The 21,921-nt window shown below is 39.3% G+C and overlaps 1 protein-coding gene across 1 annotated transcript in view; it reads left to right on the top strand.

Annotated features, from left to right (window-relative positions):
• pebp4 (phosphatidylethanolamine binding protein 4) overlaps positions 1-20,788 on the top strand; it is a 46,636-nt gene extending 25,848 nt beyond the window's left edge. Inside the window, exons 5-7 of the mRNA XM_026322084.1 lie at positions 12,150-12,195; positions 12,281-12,397; positions 18,532-20,788. Coding sequence (XP_026177869.1) covers positions 12,150-12,195; positions 12,281-12,397; positions 18,532-18,623 — 255 coding nt within the window. The 3' untranslated portion in view covers positions 18,624-20,788. The remainder of the gene's footprint in view (positions 1-12,149; positions 12,196-12,280; positions 12,398-18,531) is intronic.
• The last annotated feature ends 1,133 nt before the right edge of the window (positions 20,789-21,921 follow it).

Below are 21,921 nucleotides of genomic sequence, written 5' to 3'. Positions count from 1 at the left end.
ATATTTTTTTTGTCCTACAAAACCAAATTCCTATTGATTTTACTATTTCAATTTAGCCTCTCTCTCAGGGAGAAAGAAATTAGCATGATATCTTATCTCTTAGTATGACATTTTGTGGCAAGTAGAGCTACTTAATATCTGCCCTGCACTCTGTCCTGGATACATCACGTTTACTCTCTAAGAAACCAAGTACAACCTGGAAAGCCCTCTTTGATCCAGTCTGTCACACTATAGCCTAGTTGGGGAAATAAAGAACATATTGGACCTTCTCCATGCAAATGCAGTTTAAAAACCAGTAGCTGTGCACACATAAAGACGCTTCTTTTAATATGTGCCCCCTTTCTTCACACCCACGACCATTGTGTATAAAATCCTGTTTTTCCTGAAAAGATTTCTAGTCGCAGCCGCAGACAATGTTCCCCCACACAAGCTGTCGTCTTTGTCATGCCCCCCTCCCCTCCCCTCCACTTCAGTCAGTAAAGCAGGATCTCTGGCAGTCGCCCCATGTGCGAATTTGTGTGTTTCAGGGTACAGGTGGGGGGCTTGCCAGAGTCTGCCTACCTGTTCCCCTGTAAACTGGTCAATTTTGACAGACATGGACAAGGAGAAAAAAAAAGCAGGCATGGAAACCAGAAGGGGGGAGAACGGGGTGGGTAAATGAACAAATGTCAGGATTAGTGGGGGGTTGCTGTCCTCATAGGGGTGTCTCCTGATAGGGTATGTTGAAGGGGAGTGAGGCATGCTGATAAAAACAACTCACTAACAATTATGCTCACCTAAAATAGCCCTTACTTAAGTATATAGCATGCTTGCCAGTTAATTGTACACAAAAACAAAGACTTCACAAAAGGCCTCCTGCAGCCAATGTATTTTCTTGTATTTTGGCATGATAATTAAGTGTGACAGCTATGAATGCAAAGTTGGCAGATATTATAGTGGCCTGTCTAACTCTATGTACTGATTATGATTGTTTGCATTCCAAAAGTTATACTAAACTATACAATTAGAAAACTACAGTATAGTGAAAAGCAGTATATATATGTATATATATATATATATTTATTTTGTGTATTTGAGAACTGGTCTGCAGACTCAAATACGAAGTTGAAATCTGCCATGAATACATAAAGCTATTAAATACATCACTATTTCATCATAGTTACCAAGGCTTAGTAATGGAGATTTGACAATTATCTGGCGATGTAGAAAAGAAATCGGAGAACAGGGTTTCTTGCTCTGGCTCTGATTAATTGAATATTGTGCCTAATTCTTGTGAATACTGCAAGTACTTGACAATTACAAACGTTGTACAAGAGATGAGTCCATTCTGTGCAGATTACAGCCCATATCTGTTCCTAACCAAGGAGCTGGGTGCATGGGATTTAATGACAGTGCTCTTAATATTCTAAGGAGATCATGTTTTTTATAATAGCAAGTGAAAAGCCATTGTCAGTACAATGCATTCAGTAGAAGCCAATATTTTATCCATGTAATACTTGAATAATTTGAGTATGATTGCTGCGTTTCCTCTGACTTGTTTTCTGGATTTGTTCAACTTGTTCTTATTGATATGCTGTAGGACTAACAACCATAAAATCTACTAAGACCTCTGATCTGTACTATTGACCATTATCATAGCCAAGAGGTTTTTTTACAATGTGGTATTTTTATGCTACACTTAGTAAGAAACCTGTTTACATTCCAGGGTGCTATATAGTTCACTTCTCACTGCAGCACAGTCTGATTCCAAAGCACTGTATAGATTTCTTTCAGCTGATGAAATTAAAAAGACAGCAGTGTGTGTGTGGTGTGCCTTCCAGCAACGTGATTTGCCTGTGAGTTCACGATACGGGTTGAGAGGGGAGTTCCTTTGGGGGGGATTAAATAGCTCTCTCTCTTCCTTCCCTCCTCCCCTGCCCTCCATACTTACAGAACACAAACAGCTTGCAGGGCTGTACAGTACTTGTACAACATGTTTGCCACAGTGCTGCTCACAGGTAACAATAAGCCAAGGTCAAAGGTTAAGAGGGATTGTGAAGCTCAGATTTTTGTATGTTCCTCTAGCAAACATTGTGTACACACACACACACAAGAAACAGTGCCCATAGTATCGCTGGGAGAAAGAAAGAGACAGCATCTTGGCTTGGTAGTGAGGGGGGGTATCAAAATAACAAGGCTGGTACTGTATGTTAGATGGGCCTACAAGGTTTGGACAGTCTTGGTTTGGCTTTTAAAGAAGTCCAATACTGGTTAGAAAAAGACTGACATTAAGGTTAAACAGAGATGTGCTGATTGTAGCAATTGCATTTGAAGACATGTCCAGAAAAATGGCAGATGTTTAAAAGGGTCCATGTTTGTGTAACTTTTTAAGAGAAATTAAGTTAATTTATTGTTCTGCTCCTCCAATGAACAGGAAACATGGGTTTATTTTAAACCTTGCGATACTCTGAACCATAGACTGTTTAAATCTACTGGTGTTATTTGGCTAAAATAAGTAATGGAAGGCATGTTTAAGTCTTTTACTTAAAAAATAGCAGAACCACACCATAAACTAATCCATTATTGAAAAGTCCTGTATAAATAAATGTCTAATAGTATTATCTGCAGAATCCACTTAAAGTCTCAAAAATAAAAGTATGCAATATACAGTGGAGTTATTATATATTATATTAAAAGGATATTACTAAGGTGTGCACATGTAAAAAGCAGTAATGTAACAGGTCAGATAGTTTTAACTACTAACCAGTGAAAGAAGCCAGATGTGTGCCTCTGTCAGCTTCTTTGAATAGGAAGATGTTTATCTATTTAATCTCTTAATCATGCACACTGTATACATAGTTGGTCCTGTGCCTAAAACCTCTGTTTTGATCAGATGTATCATAGCCACCTTTTGCGATAATTCCCTCTAACCTGCTGCAGACTAATTCAGGTTAGCATTGACACTGTTAAACATGTTCCGCTCCAGCTGTCAGTGTATTTTACCCTCGGTGCCCTGTTAAAATGAAACCCAGACCAACAGTGCATAAAATGGAAATATGGAAATATGTAGATTTTCAAATTCAGCTTTTTAAAATTCCTCATTCACACAAATGTATTCAAAATAAAGGCAGTTGTTTCATAACACGAATTAGGTTACTGTACATTTTGCACGGTATATGTTCCCCAAAAGTAGGAATTAATAATGAAGATGCTTTTTGGCCTGAAATTGCTATTCAAACAATTATGTACTTAGTTTCTTCCAACAAATGCATTCCACATTATTGTTTTGCCTCATAGCAAAGCACCCAAAAGACTAAAACCTTTCATTCCATCAAAGGCCGCTATTGGTCACCGTCAATAAAAGCATAAAAGCATTTATTTCCCACGTTTGTCAAATTAACAGCATACTCCATCTCCCATAGGACTTGTAAGGTTCATTAACCTTTCTGTGAAGTGGGACAGGTTTCCAGCAGTTACCATAACCTCTGTCTCACTCCTGCCTCAATTATAATAGAAGAATTAAACATCCAGCGATTCAAAACAGTAATGCTGCCTCTTAAATCCCTTTGTACCAGCTCTCAGTTGTTAATGACTAAAGACACTGAATGAACTATAGTGTTATCAACAGATATAACAGAAGCAGAAGCAAATCAAATTGCTACGCTAAACAGCTGCACATCTACATTTTTGTTTGATGACCAGACTTTACTATTTCTAAAAATATTATCCTGTTTTTTAATGGTATGTTGCTTTAGTTTTCTATGAATAGCCCAATATTAGGTTAATGGTACATACAACTGTTATGATTTATTGAGAAAACTATGCTGTCACCTGTGTGGAAACAGTTGCAGTATGGCTGTGTGTTAATTTATTAATTATTGCAAATTGAAGGATGCTTCACCAAAATGTTCCCATCTACTGTAGCAGCACCCTGGCCCTTCCAAAGTCAAAAGAACAGACTGACCTTGAACTAATCAAGTGGTCAATTACACGGCTGTTGATCTCATTTAATTTCTTAATAATTAGATTAATTGTATGAACAAAGAGTTCATTCACTTGTCCACCTACTCTTACTCCTCCTTCATCCTCCTCCTCTTCCTCTCACTTCATTTTCTCCTCCTCCTTTTTACCCTGGCATAGAAAGTATAGTCATTTATTTTATGCCACTTTTCACACCTCAAAAACTATTTTAATTTTATGCCTTTGACTGTTTAATAAGTTAGATCTTTCTCTTCCTCTCCCGCCCCCTTATATCTCCCCCGTCCCTTCATGTGTTATTCAAAATCCAGAATGTCTGGATGTATTTGTAGGCATATTATCATCTATCTGTTTATTATCTCTGTGGATATCTAGTCTTACTGCTGGAAACCACTGTAGCCATGGAGCTGCGAGGCCTTGTGTTTGTGTGTGTGTCTTCTGCTGCTTGTAGGCAAGCTCAGGCTGGGATTTACCAGTGCCACCCCCGTCAGTGGGAAGCCCTGTACAGGGACATGTCAGCGCCTTGTTTGCTTGTTGTGCTGATGAAAGTGGGGGTGGGGCGAGTGGGCATCCTTGTTCAGGTTCCAGGATTCCCTTCAAATGAGTCAGCCAGCCCCCACTCAAACAACTGTTACCTTGGGAACTCAGGCTTGGGCTTCCCTCAATAGTACTAAAGTACAGACTCATCAGCACCCATGCTCACTAACACACACACACACACACACACACACACACACACACACAGGAGCTGTAATGGGAAGCAGAACCCAGGTTGGATGAAATTAGTTTGTTAAAATGCTCTCTCTTTGGCCGGTATGCTGCCCTGTTAGGCCCAATCTGCTCTACAAGAATGAGATGACCAACCTGGCACAGCCACTTTGTTAAACTGCATTTATAATGTATGCAAATTGGTCTGAATAGATGGATGTGATAATGAGTTTGGGTCTCTAGTTTCTTAAGTCAGTGATTTGAGTAATAGATTGCTTTCCTACTAATGAGTATAACTAAATGAGTGTAGGTTTGGTACTTCACAGTGTTTCAGGTGATGTCAGTGATGACTGGAGTTCACTTAATAACTGGACTGTTTGTTTCCAACTCACTTCATTATCAAAACTAAATGACTTTCTTTACTAAAGCCATTAGTCCAGTAGTCTACTGTTAAGTGGGTTAATTTGTTGATGCACTGAAGCAGATCAAGGATGACTCCCCCAGTGGTTTTCATCCTGTCCTGCCGAAGCTGATCCACCCACACTGAGGTGATCACTGTTGTGTTTTTTTGCCAACAGTCACCCTGGACTCAAGTACATTGGGGTTTTACCCAACACAGGTCAAAATACCTTTACAAGACAAAAATGATCATCGGCCTGTTGATTGATTTAATAGAGGTCATGATAATTTCCTTTAAAGAAAATATACCTGTTTATTTTGATCATTTAAAAATTGAGATTTAAGAAATAGCATGAAATTATGAATTTAGCCTTTACATTATTATTTGTGTTAACTGATTTTATTTGCTAGCTTGCTTAATTTATTAGTAGCATTTATATTTCCCATTTTTGATGGGGGTGGAAAAGGGAGGGGCAGCTACATCAAGACTTTGCAAAATATGAATGTTGGGTTTGCAGTGCAGTTGAGAAGATGGAGCCATCTGTTAGCTCGGAAGCCATTTTTCAGCATCTGGTTCAGTCTCTTCACACTAATTTAGCCTGAATTTCTGAGAGGTGAACAATGGGTAATTGTCTATCATAACTGAAAAAAAGGTAGTAAAAGGAAGTCTGTGACCCTGGAGGTTGTGGTTCTGTGTAACTCCATAGAAACCTCTTACAGCCAGTTTATGGTTTCCACATGTCCTCATTTGGACACGGATGCATTCGACACGTGTGTGACATGGTGACGCTGTGACGCCAACAGACGTACCTAATGGGACAGACCATCAACCAAAGAAAACATTGGTGGTATTGAAGTACTCCATCCGGATTTGCTCTGACAGTTTTGCGTAGCAATGAGGCTCCTTGGAGTCTTTCTTTAAGCCATACCAAAATCACTGGGCAAACGTCTTGACCCGTGTCAAAGGTATACTCATCTCCAGCTGGTGTAGGTATTGCAGTTATTATGCACCCATGCCAGCTTTTTTGAAATCTTTGAACAATAATAGCGAGAGCAGCAATTTATTACACATCTCACATCTCAGTGCAGGCTGCACTGCAGTGGACAGATAGCTAACAGTACAGTGCCAGTAAAGAGAACATGCAGATAGGTAAAACTTCGTCCTCATAGTCAGACTGTCCCCAGGCCCTGCCTCAATGCTGGGAAAGGACGGATGATGAAAGGATGATGTTGACATGACAGGAAGATAATACAAATATGACAGGAAAATAACAAAACAACATTTATAATTTGCAAAATCTTTTGCATACTATGTTTGTGAACTCAAAAGTCAAGTAATCCTACTGGACTTTCTTTATACAAAAGAACCTCGTCACCCAGTTATTTTAAATGCCGAAATGGCAGATTACACTGTAATCTTCCATTTCCAGTGTTAGATTAGGCCATTGCGAACAGAAACTGAACAGAAATTCCGTGGTTTTCTTTTATCAACATTACCATTTTCCGCTTGGAAAAAAAATTGTGTTTAACCTGTAAATGGTGAGGTTCCTTGTGAGACACAGACTTCTAATTCACAATAACCCTGCAAATGAATGGGCTGATTACTGAGGCAAAGATGAGGAGGCAGTCATAAGCACTTGGCTTGAGTGGAATAGGCGAGGGAAGGGGAGGGGGGGCTGTGGCGGTACAAGTCCAGTCTCAGAAATAGAGCTGTGAACACCATCTGTCATGCTCTCTCTCCCCGTCTGTTAGCCTGACTGAAAGTAAAAGAGAGAATGATGCTCTTAGAACTGCATTAGAAGGACGTGGGTGCTGATTGTCGTAGGTGTGGGTTTACAGGGTGTGCAAGGGAGGGGGAGGGAAGTGCTGGATATACAAGGAGGTGCATGAGTAACTCTTGCTGACAAAGGGAAGCACTCACCCACACAGAGAAGGAGAAGGGTTGTTGGGCAAGTGGGTATTCCTGGTGAAACCGCACCCCTGCACCCACCCACTATGTCCTTGCGGACTCCTACCTATCGGTGTTTGTCAGAGGATTCCTTGCGGAAGTTATGTAGACACATTATACAAACACACTGATCATCTCCTCCACTAAGGCCTAGAAAAGAGAAAAGTTAACAATTCATGTATAGATTAGACTTAATTCAAATTGTAAGTTTATTTTGGACATACTGAAGTTTTTATTTTTTTGACCACATTTAAATAGCCACAATAATTGTCAAGTGTTTCGTGATGGTAATAATTCTGCTGTCACTTCTGATCTGATTCTGATTCATTGTTTGGGTAATTAGTTGGTCTGTGTCAGCCTTGGTTGTACTTCAGGGATGTTCCACTAAACATTGCTTGTTGGAGTATCATGTTGTTACGTGACCCACAGAAAAAATAAACTTTGCTGCATAGCTTTTTTTTTTTTCCCCAGATTTTCAGATATATTTATTGCTCATAATGTGTAGGTTGTTCGGGATCCTTTTTGCTTTTGTCTGAGTCAGAGTGTGAAAGAGAGTCAATAAAACATGAAGGCAAGCTGTGTCATGATAAACAGCATGGAGAGGCAGGATGAAGAGTCTGTAACACCACAGCTGGACTCACATTAGTTCGCTCTGCTATCTAAAAAAAGTAACTGGTTCCTGCATTTGAACAGAGCAGAGACAAATGAAGAGATCTTCAGTGAAAATTGTCTTTTTAACATTTAGGAACAAACAAACACCAAATAATATATTTAATAATTAGATTAGATTCAACTCTATGGTCATTACACATGTACAAGTACAGGGCAACGAAATGCAGTTAGCATCTAACCAGAAGTGCAATTAGCAGCAAGTGCGGTATCTACAGTATGGAATAAAGCTTCAAATGGTAATTTTTTTGTATTTTTTGTATTGATATCCACAGTGTTTTCCATGGTTGTCCTACACAGGCAGATCGGAGGTCTGGGTCAATTATACAAAACTTTGTAGAGACTTTTTTTCATGGGCGTTTATCAGGGTGTATGTTTCCTGTTGTAGTGTGCTCAACTCATGGAAATCATTTGAAAGGTGGTGTCCCTACTCACTGCACACCTACACTGCTACAAATCCAGTAATAGATTGCACTGAGAAATCCTGGTTCTTATTCTTTTGACTATCTGTTCCATATGTATGTTCCAAAGCCAAGTCTCGTTCGATTCAGGTGCCATCATTTTTCTCCCACTCGCTTACCTGTTCTTGGTTTATCATATGAAAAATAAAGCGTTGCTCTCCTGATGATTCACTTCCTGAAGACACCTTCAGAGTTTTGTTATTCTTTACTGTGAGATATGTAAAATAGTAAATTGCCATGTTGACACGTTCAGTTTTTATATCTGTCAGTTTCTGCTTCTCCCACACTGCTCAGTGTGTGATTCACTATCACAGCTACAAGAATGGGTATTCCCCTCGTGTGAGGATGCAAGGCGTAGTCACATGTTTGTTTGTTTCTCTAAATAAATTTGGTATAAGTGTCACATCAACTCAATCCAGGTTATTTATTTCATGTTACTTTTATTTTTGTTTTTACTGTTGAAAGAATGGCTCGAATTGTCTCTCATTATCAATGTTTATTTAGTCTTTTTTGATAATTTGTCACAGTCAGTGATTTATAGTGCTTAGTATATATTTAAGTCAACCCTTAACATAATGGTCAGTATAGTCAGTCATTCTTTATGTCATTTATGCTTGTGTATTGTGTATTCCTTGACAGCTGCATAGATAATGAGGCCATTTCGAGTCCTTCTCAATTTTCTGCTGTGTAACTAACATAACTTGTCCAAAGCTGATGACACAGCGGATCTATTAGGCTTTCTAGTAAAGATGCTCATTTTACTATTCTGCTGCTTGTCTGTTCAGTGCTTCTAATTACACAAATAACTAATTCCAGTGGATCCATATATTTATTGATTTGTGTTGAATGAATGAACTGCATGCCTCTGCATTATAAGTGAACATATAATACACAACAGTGGTCCAACCTATTTTTTCTCTCACATCTGCATTATGTAATGTAATGGTTATCTTCAGCTTGAGGTCAGGACAGACACAGCATATAACATTGGGAATATAGATATTGTAGAGAAGGAGTTATACTGTTTGTTCTCTGTGTATAGTCTAGGTTTGAAACTTCCCAAAATAATATGTAATGTTAGTGCCCATTGCATATGACATTGGAGTAAAGTATAAAGAAACATCACACATACTTCATCTAATCTCTTATAATACACGGTCCTTAAACCATTATGTATCTGTCTGTATATTTATTTTTATACATTTGTTATGACATCTGTCAAGCTGACTTTCATTCTTTTTAGCTACTGTCAATTGACATTAGATGCAAATCAACATCAGCGTTACCATCAGTGCATAATGAGTAGATCATACTGTTCTTGTTTTTATTTGGGGAGCTTTACAGAGGTCAGAGGTTTGGAGTCTCAGTGCTTTAAAGTTTTCCAATTCTGAACTCAGAGTATCATCCTGGCTTAGAATACCATTGATCTAAGATTAACTTCATCAATGCACTATGTGGCCTTTGATTCCCCTTAACAAAGCTATCATAGATTTACTATATAATAATTTAGTGTGTTTATTTTGTATTATCTATGCTGAAATCTAAAATGGATGTTCTGTTGTGTGTTAAGTAAGAGGCCAGTGTAAATGCTTGATCTCCGTCTTATCGGAGGGTACCACAGACCTTCCGGCTGTACCAAACCCCTAGTTAATGACATCATTATTCCCACATTTTACATGATAGATTTAACAAGAAAATCATTCAGCTGAGAACAAGGCATCAATTAGGTCAAACTGTGATGAATCCCAGCCTTTCAGTTTTCAGTGTATTCTTTTGTTGCATTTTGTTTTTGTTCACAAATTTAGCTGTAATAACAAAATTTTTCAATTAACTAAATTAACATCTATTGGAAGCTTTTCAAGTATATTTCTAATTATGTAAAATACAGCAAGAATGAAATTATACTTTCAGTTGAGCATTTCTTAATAAACGTGATTAACACAGCATGCAGCCATGAATCATTTAGTGGTCAGAACGTTTTACGCTCTGTGCCCCGCCCCCACAACCTGGTCCCTGAGGGAGGCCGCCTACCATGTGAGAATGTCCTGTGGATTAGTGTGAGCGAGTCTGTCACGCCCCAGTGAACATCGACACCGTCTTGCCCTGTCAAGCTACTGTGACACCAGCTATGCTCTGGAGTAGATAAACCACTACATCCCCAAGACTGATTATTTTTAAGATTTTGATATCTTGTGAATATTAATATATGTGATTCTATGCGAGTTGTGCATATGATTGACTCATCCTTTATTGTTTGGCTGAATTTCAATATTGCATGCTGTTGTTTTTACTCTACGTATTGTAATGAAATTAAAAGGGCACAGGGTGCCATGGAGAGTGAGTGAGAAACGTGCATTAAGATGTGGGAAAATGTTGCACGCTCAAGTGTTGACTACCTGTTGCTATGGCAATGGGTTTGGATCGTGCAGGCTGCAGGACTCTTGCTATTTCTAAATAAAGCATTTTTTCTCACTGATCAGTGGATGAAGATACTCACAGTTGAAACTAATCTTCTGCATTTTATCAGTCTGTGTGAACACTGGTCCTGTGCACTGCAATGCTCGCTGCTAAACTTGCTAAACAGCAGTTACAGGGTTAAAGACAAGATCATGACAATATGGGACACTTGCTTTACTACTATTCAATATTTACTGCAAGTCAAATATAAACAATAAAACTGATGTTGAAAAATGCATCAATTACTATTACTATGAATTACTACCATGTTATACTAGAAGTACATCTCATTCAATCTGTCATTGAATTTTAAACACAAATAGAGTTATAAAGTTTTAGTTGGCTCTGTATAGTCCATAGACATCTGTGAACAGCATTTTATCAGGTGTCAGGTACTATTTTTAATAAAAATCAGACTGTGATTGGTCTAATTTTCTAGTTTCTTTACATTTTCTTGTCAAGAAACACAGATGCTCTTATTTTTTAGGTTACTGAAATGACAGATCAATGTTATGTGTGTTTATCCTCTTTTTATAATAATATAAAATTGCTTAGTACAAAATGTGCCCTTACCATTCCCAAGACTAATAGAATTAAATTGTGTCCTGCGTATCTATTGTCTTCGTGCTGTCTAGTAACACAGTACCTTTATTACCCTGCGGGGGGAGCCTGTGTGTGGAGAAAACAGGACAGAAATAGTTACTGAGACCAGATATTTGATGCCTGTGACGGGGACTTCCATGCTTACCTCAAGTGGGTTTGGGGCCATTTCACAGACAACATATTTAGTTCTTTACCTCCCACTCAAGGATGCACCCGTCTTGCAGTAAACAGCCAAGTCTATTAAACAAACCTTCCTGTGTGCAATTTGCAGTGTGAAGTCCCTGACTGTGCTTCCTGGTGATGATGGAGTTTAACCTGACAAATATACAGTAGAAAATTCTTATGAAAGATATCTGTGCTTCACATTGGATTACATGATGTCTGTTTCTAGGCAACAGGAAGTTAATATACAATTAATAATATGGGAGATTGCTACCTGGAAATCCACTCGGTGCCTTGATTTGTCTGGGAAGTGTCTTTTGTCTGGGAGCTGTCTCTTCAAATATTAATATAACAGCTCTTTTGTATATTTAACTTTAACCAATAACTTTGATGTAATGTAGTAGTGGAGCTTCCTATAAGGTTGATTTTTATTTATTTTTTGTTTTTTATAGATTGCAAAAAATATATTTCCTCTGGAATCATATAGGTCTCAGTGTGAATTGATTGTGTGTGTGTGTTGTGACAAGATACAGTATATTTAATTTAGTCAAACATCCTCCTCAGTAGTTGGTACAGTGGGTTCTAATTCAGGGACCAACTACAGAGCTAAGTAAGAAAAACAAATATTTGGTTGTGAGGACATAAAACCAAGGAAGCGTAGCGTGAAAATATGTTATGTTGTAGGAATCAAATATATTTAATGATGATTTTTGATGAAGTTTAGCCCAAAATTAAACCGGCCTATGCTTTATAAATCTCTCAAATGATTGTGTCTGAATTAACAGAGCATGGAACTCCAGAAAGGAAAGATACAAGGGACGACCCTCACTGGTAAGTACGCCCTTCAGCTGACCATTAGTTATTTAACCTTCATTACAATCTCAGCTCTCTTGCCCATTGTGTCTTTTCCATCTAGACTATCATCCACCAACCCCACCACAGAACTCTGGTTTTCACCGCTACCAGTTCATGTTGTTTGAGCAGTCTGCAGATACACCAGTGTCTCTCACCAAGCAGGAGAGTTCATCCCGTGGTAATTACTCCTCTCACTAGCACTTTGAGAGCTGAACCAGTTTCATCTATCATGTGGCATCAAAACAACTGCCCAGTGATTGCTGAATCAACAACAGAAAGTACAACTCAAAGTCTGAACATTTCCTCTGAAAATAACCACATTAGTGGTTTTTGTGGCTATAGGTTTTGTTTATAGGCATGGTTTATAGGTATTTTTGGAAGTAGTAGCCAAGTTTGTTCTATTTGCTGATATAAAATAGGAAGATGAGTCATTTTACAACATGAGATTGATTTAGGTGTTGCCTCATTTCTTTGAGTGGGCTTAATTCTTTATATGGGTTTAATGTTACCCGACGTTGTGTCATGTTTTCCATGTACTTGAACTTAACAAGGTATATGTTAATGAGGTTAGTAAGCCTGCTGCAGTGTTAATTCCAGCAGGGTCAAGACAAGTATTGTTGGCTCCTTCACATACCTGCACGGCTCTGCCTGACCACAGCTTGTTCACCTTCACCAAACCTGTCACTCACTTTCATTTTTATCGCTGTTGATCTTTTTACCAGATAATTTTCTTTCTTTGGCTTTGAAAAGACAACTTCTTTTGCATTTATTTTCTTTACACTTCTTGTTTTCTGACTTTTCATCCCCCTGAAGAAAAGTGTCTTGAAAGTAGGCAGCTACTCTTGGATGTACAGTGCAGTACCTCACTGGAGGCGTGCCCATCTGTCTGTTCTACTCAGGTCACAGCGCGTGATTTAAGGGCAGATCAGGGCGGTTTGAGACTTCAAGTGCTGCGACTGTGAATTAGTGGAGCTGCCAGTCTTGTTTGACGTTTTGACAGCTAAGTCAGCAAACAATCCAGGCACATTAGGTTGAGACCTGTTTGATGTCAAAACCTCTGGAAAAAGATGTACTTTGGAGTATTTTATGTGTCCAACCTCACATATGGGGAAATTTAGATGAACTCTGATAACAATGTTAGGATAGTCCCTGTGTTAAGATGAAGAAATAATAGCTTGAATAATAGCCTGCTATTTACAATATTTTAACATATTTTTGTGTTAAATAAACTGGAGCACGCTTCCTTTTACCAGTGCCAATACGGTAGTTGTCCCCATGTCATGATGTGATTGAACTGAGTGGATCCACCCATCCTTAATCTACTGGATGAGTTTAACTTCCACTGTAGCTCTCTCATGCAAACTGCTCTCTCTATTCAAGGGAAATGAAATTACTATTTAGTAATCAAATGTTTCATTTGATGGGTCAATTCTTGATAGGATAACTCTGCTTGTGAAGAGGGTAATGGAATAGACATGGCGTGACATATTAAGAATGAAAGCCCAGTCATGGTTTATGAATAGAAAAATATTCAATTTTACAGTGATTATTGGTTTGGCTGAAATCAGCAGTGTACCTGCTGTATTATTGTTGGCCTCCACTTGGCCATGAGCACTGTATTCCTGCACAGGCAAGAAAAACGGAGGGAATCCTATGTCTCCCCACCTCCTCCGTTAAGTATGTTCACTTATTAGCATCTGTCCTCCCTCCATGTGGTTTGACACAGAGTACATTTTTCATAGCCCATGACATTAATTGATGTGATTTGCAAAGAGAGAGCATTTAGTCGTGGGTGGGAGACTCCTAATGATCATTTTCCACTTCCAGTAGCCCAGTCATTGACTCAATTTCATCGCAAATTTGTCGTCTTATTTCTTTTCATGTCTGACCATCATTTAAGTAATAAAGGGGGTGAACAATGAGAGGTGGAGCAGGGCAGTTGTGAGGAACCGTGGGAGTCTGTTGTGCCTCCTGTGTTAGGGTTATGAATGTGGGTCAGTGAACTGATGGAGACAGCTGGTTTGTTACACAAGGAACTACAGGGGGCTGCTCTCTTGGCATCAGACACAGGGGCGTGATAGTAGGGAATCCCCATTGCTCTGGCTCAGGAAGGCTGTCCCTGACTGGAGGCTACCCCTGTGCCAGGGTGGGGGGCAGGCGTAGGCACACAGACCCTCGTGATACTTGTCAGCCACTTGGCAAGCCCTCAGCATGTCCTGCTACTGTTTAGTACTGCCGAGTCAGTTTGTCAAGGGACACAGTGTTACAGTGCCGGGGAGGGAAATGCTGAGGCCTTGAGAGAGGCTATCTAGTGTTGTTTCAACCTACACAGTAGTTTGCACACACTGTTCGCACATTCAGCACTCTGTCTCCTAACTGGGACTGAAACAGATACTGTGGATTGATCAGAAACAAAAGTGTGATGAAAACCTCTATCTGAATTATTGGCTGAAAGTTCAAGTGCAATTTGAAAATAAAAAACTGATCAAAATCATTATTCTTGCCCATTTTTTCACCATATTTTTTTTTCTTGGTAAATTACAAGAGAGAGCATGTATGTGGCAATCAGGTTGTGTGAATGAATGGATCACAGTGGAGTTAGCTGCTGGATGGTGCACGTTGCTCATCTTGCCTCCTAGAGTCCCTACTGCCAGCTCAGCACACTCCACAGTAATTGAAGCCATTTGCAATGTTTCAGTGTGGTAATGGGCAGATCCATGTCTACCACCCACCCACAGCCTCTACCATTAATCAGAGCTGCGTGGAGTCAAGAGAGCCAAGATTTGGTTGCTACAGCAGGCCTGAGTTTCAGCCAGGAGTCGGCTGCCTTAAAGGAACACTTTGACGTTCTGAAATTTGGATAGATATGTTTTGTTTTTTGTTTTTTTAACAGACACTCATCAGGTTCGGGGTAAAAGTTAATGGGGTTTTCTCCAACTTCACTCACTTATGTTCATAGTGTTGTTAGAAATCTTTGCTCGAAGCAATCATCAATGTAGAGCCAAAGCAATGAATCAATTAATGAATTAGTTGATCAACCATAAAATAACAAATGGATCATCTGCATTTTTCAAGCAAAAGTGAAATATTGAAATATTGAAATATATATAACTCCTGCTTCTCAGATGTAAAGATTTGTTTTATGTGAACTAAAATACATAAACTAAAAAACTTTGCATTTTGAACTGTTGGTCAGATAAGACAAAGAGTTGGATGTTGTTACTGTTATCAGTACGGTTCAACTGGAACTGAAATGATCAATTAATGGATCAGTTTGCTGACTGAAAAGTAATCAGCTGGGGCACTGGTAGAGTGTGTGGGCCTCCATCAAAGAATATAATTCTGAGCCCTATACATAATGTTGTATTTGTGTTTCATGGGCTTCTATAATTGCCTAACTTTCCCCCATTTATGGCATCCATGCTAACCAGGAAGGGTTCTAATTGGTTACTAAAGTTATATATCAAGCAAAATGCTAACGCTTCTCTTAGATTATTTTTGGGTTCTGGATTCTTGATTGGACAAAAAAAAAGACATTTGAAGACGTCACTTTTGATTCAACGGTCAACATTTTTCACTAAATTTTGACCTGTTGTAGTTAAGTGAATGTAAATAATCTGCAAATGAATTGAGAACTTAAAAAGTTAAGTTAATGCATGTTTCCCCAAATACTAAATCTCTTTCTGTGTAATTGATCAGGGCCAGCATTACTGGCATGCTGTTTGGAGAGAATTGAAGTGGAAATAGAAAACATTTTTTTATGTGACAAGCAAAGAATACTAACCAAATATAATTCAGCACGTGATTCTTTTAAGCTTGACAATGCCAGCTGCATTTCATAACAATGTAGGCTGCTATACTGACAGCAGGCTGAGAGTTGAGACCAGCAGCCAAACAGCATGACAGTTTCTCGACCCAAGTCCCTCCACAGCAGGCATCTGTGCTGCTGAACCATTTCTGAGCAAGAAAGACGTCTGCTCCAGAGCCACTGTTCTGCTGATCAACTCTGACCTATTACTATCATGAATATTGTGTGAAGAAGCTCTGTGAAGCTTTTACCCTGATATGGCTCCAATTACTCCAGTGCAATAAACAGAATCACTTGGTTTTAAATGTGTCTGAGACACTGTAAGTTTTAGCAGGGACACCACCCACACCACTAAATGTAGCTGTTTTGTGTCACCTCAAAGCAGTCCTGATCTTCCTGCCATACCCAGATGCAGAAGCAAGGTGGAAACAAAAGGGGTGGCAGGAAGACTTTAACATCACCCTGAGGTCCCACACTATCTGTCCTTTCCATGAGCAGGGAGATGGGAGAGTCGGAAACACGTTTCTGCACTACAAACAGACCCCAGCCTATTTTAAGGTCACTTCATTTTTAGTTTTGCAACCAGCGTGATGGCACCAGATATTGTGAATTTGCCTTATTTGGATTGCACCCAATGATTGCACAGCTGTAGACAGGATTATGTGTGTAAAGCCTTACAAGCAGTCCCTGGTTTTGACTCTCCATTTGATCATTATTCTACAATAAAACCAGCTTCAGTGTGACATTTTCCGTTAGAGGAAATGTTGCCTAACACTGCTGTACGACATAGAGAAAACAAAAGAGAAAGTTTGGTTAGCAAGACTGTCATGAGAGTTAAATCTGCCACATGACTTGTGAACTACATCCCTATATTCATTTTAAAGTTTGTTGTCCTCCAGCTGCCTCACCACTCGGTTCTGCCTCTGGAGGATGAGGGACCTTGTTCAGGACATGTAGGTGATTTGGGGGGCTGCAGAGGCGGTGCATTATCTTCTATTGAAGCACAGGCCAGAGGGGCCACTGGGGCCATGACCTATCATACAGACAGGTCACTTGACTCCATTGCCCTCACTTGATTATTAGAGCCCTTTCTGCAGGCAATCCGCATTCACAGAGAGGACCTGGCAAGATTCAGGTACTCATCTGCTCATCTTACAGTTATTATTCATTATCTTCCCCAGCTGAGCTCAAGACCTGACCTGACCAAATGGAAAGCCTAAAATTACTGAACTCAACATGTAAGAACGATCAGAAAGAGTGCATGAGCTAAAGAAAAAAAAAGTATAATTTAGCATTTCTGTCATTTGGTGGTCAGAATCTGAACATGGGCAAATAAATGCCCTAAATTAAGATCTGAGTTAAGTACAATAATATATTCTACAAACAAAAAATAAAACATTTTGGCTGGCATGTAAATTAATCCTTCTGGTTTGTTTTTGCATTGATGGGAGGTGAATGTGTACTGTATGTATAATGTATAATGTATGCACATGACAATGGCACATTTCTTTTCTCCTCAAAGATGCCAGAGGATACAAAATGTGGCTCTTTGATGGTGAAAACAGAGACGGTGAAGGCCTGTAAAGCAGCTGCAGCAAGAGGTCAAAAGCAGTAATGTTTTCATCCAGGCATAGTCAAATTCATCCCCAACTGTCAGACCATTTTCTCTACAGATTTGGACCATTGCAGTAGTTGGCGTTCTTTTCAAAAGATTAACTTTCCTACGCTATTCTTGAGCAGCTGTTAATGTAATTACTCCACATACGGAAATACCAGAATGTCAGCGATTCCCTGGATTATGGAGCAAGGCATTGTCTTATGTACACCCAAACGTGGGGATACAGACAGACAGACAGACAGACACAGTCAGACAGACACAGTCAGACAGCCACTCGCTCCTTCTAGAATCTGTTGAAGTTTGCGAGTTTAAAGCATGTACAGTTTTGTTGCCTTGGAATGATAATTGTGAATTTGTCTTTTTTTTTGTAAAGGGAGGGGAAGCTGCAGGGAATCAGTGGTTGTCAAAATCTAAGAAGTGATATTGTCATACCAGCCGGATGGCCGTCTGGTGTTTGTTTAAAAGGGGAGGGAAGAAAAAAACAGTCCAGGCGATTGAATCATATCTTCTTGCCAATACGTCCTTGCGTTCCCACCTCCATCATTACAGCAACATGTTTTATTTTCAGCAGTGCTGTTCTCAGTGACTCACATCCTAGATCCATGTGCTGCTCAGTTAGGCCCCAGATCCCTTAAACATGGGCTGAGCGGTCATGAGAAATGCTCTGTACTGCACCAGAGACTACACTAACACTGTGCTCAATGTGTGTGCAATACTGTTACAATAAAAACATGTTGTCTGATAAACTGCTTCATGCTATTTTGGGATATTTGTGCAAAACAGTCTTATATCAAAGTTAAAAAAAAACTGGGTTATAAGTACATTTCCCCTCTATGTGTCTCATAAATACTATTAACTATGTGTTTATTTCATTCTGCTCCCACAGGTAAATGGGATCTTCAGGCCTTCGTCAAAAGGTTTGATCTGGGAGATCCTGTGGCCACTCTGCAGTTTCTCACCCAAAACTACCAAGATTAAAAGATGCTCAGATTCCTGAAATATGTGGAAGAAGAGTCTGCCAGTTCAGTAATATAAAATAACATGTTTCTCCACTTGCCTCTAGTTAAATAGCATCAGTTCTTCAAAGCTTGCATGTCAGCCCTCTGTGTCTGTATCTTATCACTGAGTTAGAAAGAAATTTCCTTTTTGTGTTACATCAACTGCTAGGTTTTGATGTTGCTCTGTATCTCTGTCACATGGTCTGGAGCAAAGGATTTGGGAGATAGATTTTGACCTCACTGGGGATTTCTTATTAGTTTCCGAACACTGTAGACAAGAGAAGGAAGACAACCTGATATCACAACTCAGTGTGGAAAGAGTTTATTCTAATTCAGGGACGGAAACACGTCAGGGCCAAAAAAAGGAAGTGGGAGGTGAAACCGAGACCGCAACACAGCCGGATGCCGCAGTGGAACTTGAACCAAAATATTCTACAGAGTGGCAGGACAAGGGGGAGGGGCTGCAGGCCCTGTGGTGTATTGGTGAAAGGAACTTACTGTTTGTGTAATTGTTTATCATATTTCCACTGACCACTCTTAACCCCTGTTGGAAACATTGAGCTATTTTCATGTCCTTGATTGATATTTTTGATATGAAAACTATTCTGTCTAAATGCAGCAGTGTCCTTGGATGTACCTTTGGATTGAACCTGTTTTGAACTTTGGACAGTTTCATAAGGGCCACCTGGCAGGTCTACAGAGGATGGTGTGGATAAACTTTTCAATCCTTTCACCGGGAGGCACTTTTTAGACTTCACAGGTGTTTGTAAATGGGGGGTTAGAGTACCCCTCAAGAGGAATATTGGTTTCTAACCAGCAACTCTCCTCAGGGATGGGTTTGTATCAATACCCCAGATGTCTGAAAAAGGCTGGATTTACATCAGGGACTTTGATGTTCTGATGATCAATCTTTAGTTGGTGGTTTCATTGACCCTAATTTGGTGTCTTATCAGTGGGCTAGGCAGGAGTAGGTAATGGAGGTTTTTGTTCCTTTGGTGGTTAAGCCAGCCTTGGTAAACCCCTGTGTGCCCTCTCCATGAACTCTGGGAGATCATTGATCAAATTGTCCTGCATCTGCTTTGTTTGCCTCTCAGACTTAACAGTCAAAGCAGCCAGGTCCATAAACAAAACAACTAAAGCAATGCACATATGCACACAGTTAGTCAGAGAGTCCATTGCTTTTGAACAAATGTTAAGTATCCCTTCTTTAGAATATTGCTCTTGACCTTGATTTACCCATCTTATTTGACTTATGTAGTCACATTTTTAACAATTGGCAAGTGGAGTATAATTCCACACTCATTGTGAAGCATGCCAACTGGGAGAGCATTCTTCCAAAAACCACCTACTTGAATCCATCAGTACACCATTGAAATGCCAAGATTTGTACTTCCAAATACACTGTGCTTTTTTTCTCCTTTATATCTTGAAGATATCCTGCCAAAACAGCTGGGTTTTGCCACTGAGCTTCCTTGAATGTGTTTATTTTTACTCCATATGTCAGGAGAGTTGAAATATTTTGATTAAGAAAAACTGACAGCTGTACTTTAACAGTGCACTGTATATTGGAAAAAAAACTTCTCACATCCCCTGTTGATATGAGAAAGACATTAAATATTTTCGTAATTTATTCAAATTTACATTAATTAAAAGGAATTTGTATAATCAATTCAATTGCCTAACCGGCACTAAGTGATCTAATATGCATGGCGGCTTGAGTCTCCATTCTTCTCTTCTCTCTGCTACTAAACAAGTGCAGGAGATTTATTTCAACAGAGAATCTCTGCAGTTCATCACTTGCTGTGAGCAGTGGCAAAATGAATTTGAGTGTGACATCTGTTCAATGCATGTCAACAGTATGGTCTGCTGACCGCTTTGCACATTTATTTACTGTGCATTTGACCTCAACAGACTGGTATTGTTCTGAAAATCTGACTGCTGAGATTCAGAGCAGTTCACTCCACCTGGAGATTTCAATCCTGTCTCTGAGTAAAATTCACATGAATATACACAACTTTAGGCTCTTGTCTACAATCACCGACAAGATACAGTGAATTTCAAAATGCAACATTTGACTGCTATAGATTTTTGCTAAGGTATATGCACTGCCTTTGTGCCTTAAATGCATGTTTTTATCTGTCCTGTTGACTGTGAAAAATAAAACTCTGTATTTATGCAGGCTGAATGCAAGATTAATGTTCATTTGGAACTATTGCAAATTTCTGGACTAAATATGCCTTTATGGATGATGGGCTGATAAAAATGAAACAAAAGGCATCTGTGCACATGTAATATCTGTTCCTCAGAAGTGTAACCATGAGACTTTGTGACAGGGAAACATGTTGCCATGTGAAAAACGTATATTTCTCCCACTTTAACTGAATTTTAGTCAAATATTTGATGCTGGTCAGCCTCATTATAAGTTGTTGTACTAAAAAAACAGGTGTACAGTATGCAGTACCCATCTGGCAGTGGAAGTTAGGCAGTAATAAAGCTAAGATAATTACTTATTTAGGCATCAATATCAGCAGCTTGGACTGATATATTTATGTCTTACTGTCACTATTCTACAACAAACATAACGATAGGGGCATTTGCTTTAATGTGGTGTAAAATAAAAGGATGCAAAGTTACTGTTAATGTTTTCACCTCTTTAACTAACAGCAAGGAAGAAGTTTAGCCTTCCCCATGAGGCCTGGAAAAAAAAATTTGACTATATATCCACATTACCTGGCAGTTTTCCACTGTTAATATGAGCATGTGCATCCATGGAATCCCCATATGCAAACGAGCTAGGACACTGCAGTCATAGACATCTAACTCGACAAGCAGTCGACAAACACAGCAGGCCTAGTCCATGTGACCCAGCTCACAGTCGAGGAAATAAGCCTGCAGTAGGCAGGTGTGCTGGCCAACTTTCCAACCACAGAACCACAAAAATGCTTCCCCTGAGGAGAGATACTATAGCACAGTATGTCCTCAACCTGTCCGAGGGGACGCTGTCATTGATCTGCACAGTTAAGGCAACACCTTTTACTCTGCATTGATCAACCTGTGCAACTTCATGGGGTTGATAGCAGCAACGACAGGCAATATAGCGCAATTCCATACAATAATCCCGCAATAGGTACTACCTTATATAAGCTTATAGTATTTATTTATGTTTATTCATTTAAAAATTCATATTAACACTTTGTAGTCACTCTTCAGAGATGTGGAACTTGTTAGAAGTCAGAATATACATCACTATATAACATTGTAATATTCAGTTGTTGAAA

The sequence above is a fragment of the Mastacembelus armatus genome, chromosome 9 (assembly GCF_900324485.2).
Source record: "Mastacembelus armatus chromosome 9, fMasArm1.2, whole genome shotgun sequence".
Lineage (NCBI taxonomy): Eukaryota > Metazoa > Chordata > Actinopteri > Synbranchiformes > Mastacembelidae > Mastacembelus > Mastacembelus armatus.
Note: the sequence above shows the minus strand (reverse complement) of the source record. Positions and strands in the feature narration are given on the sequence as shown.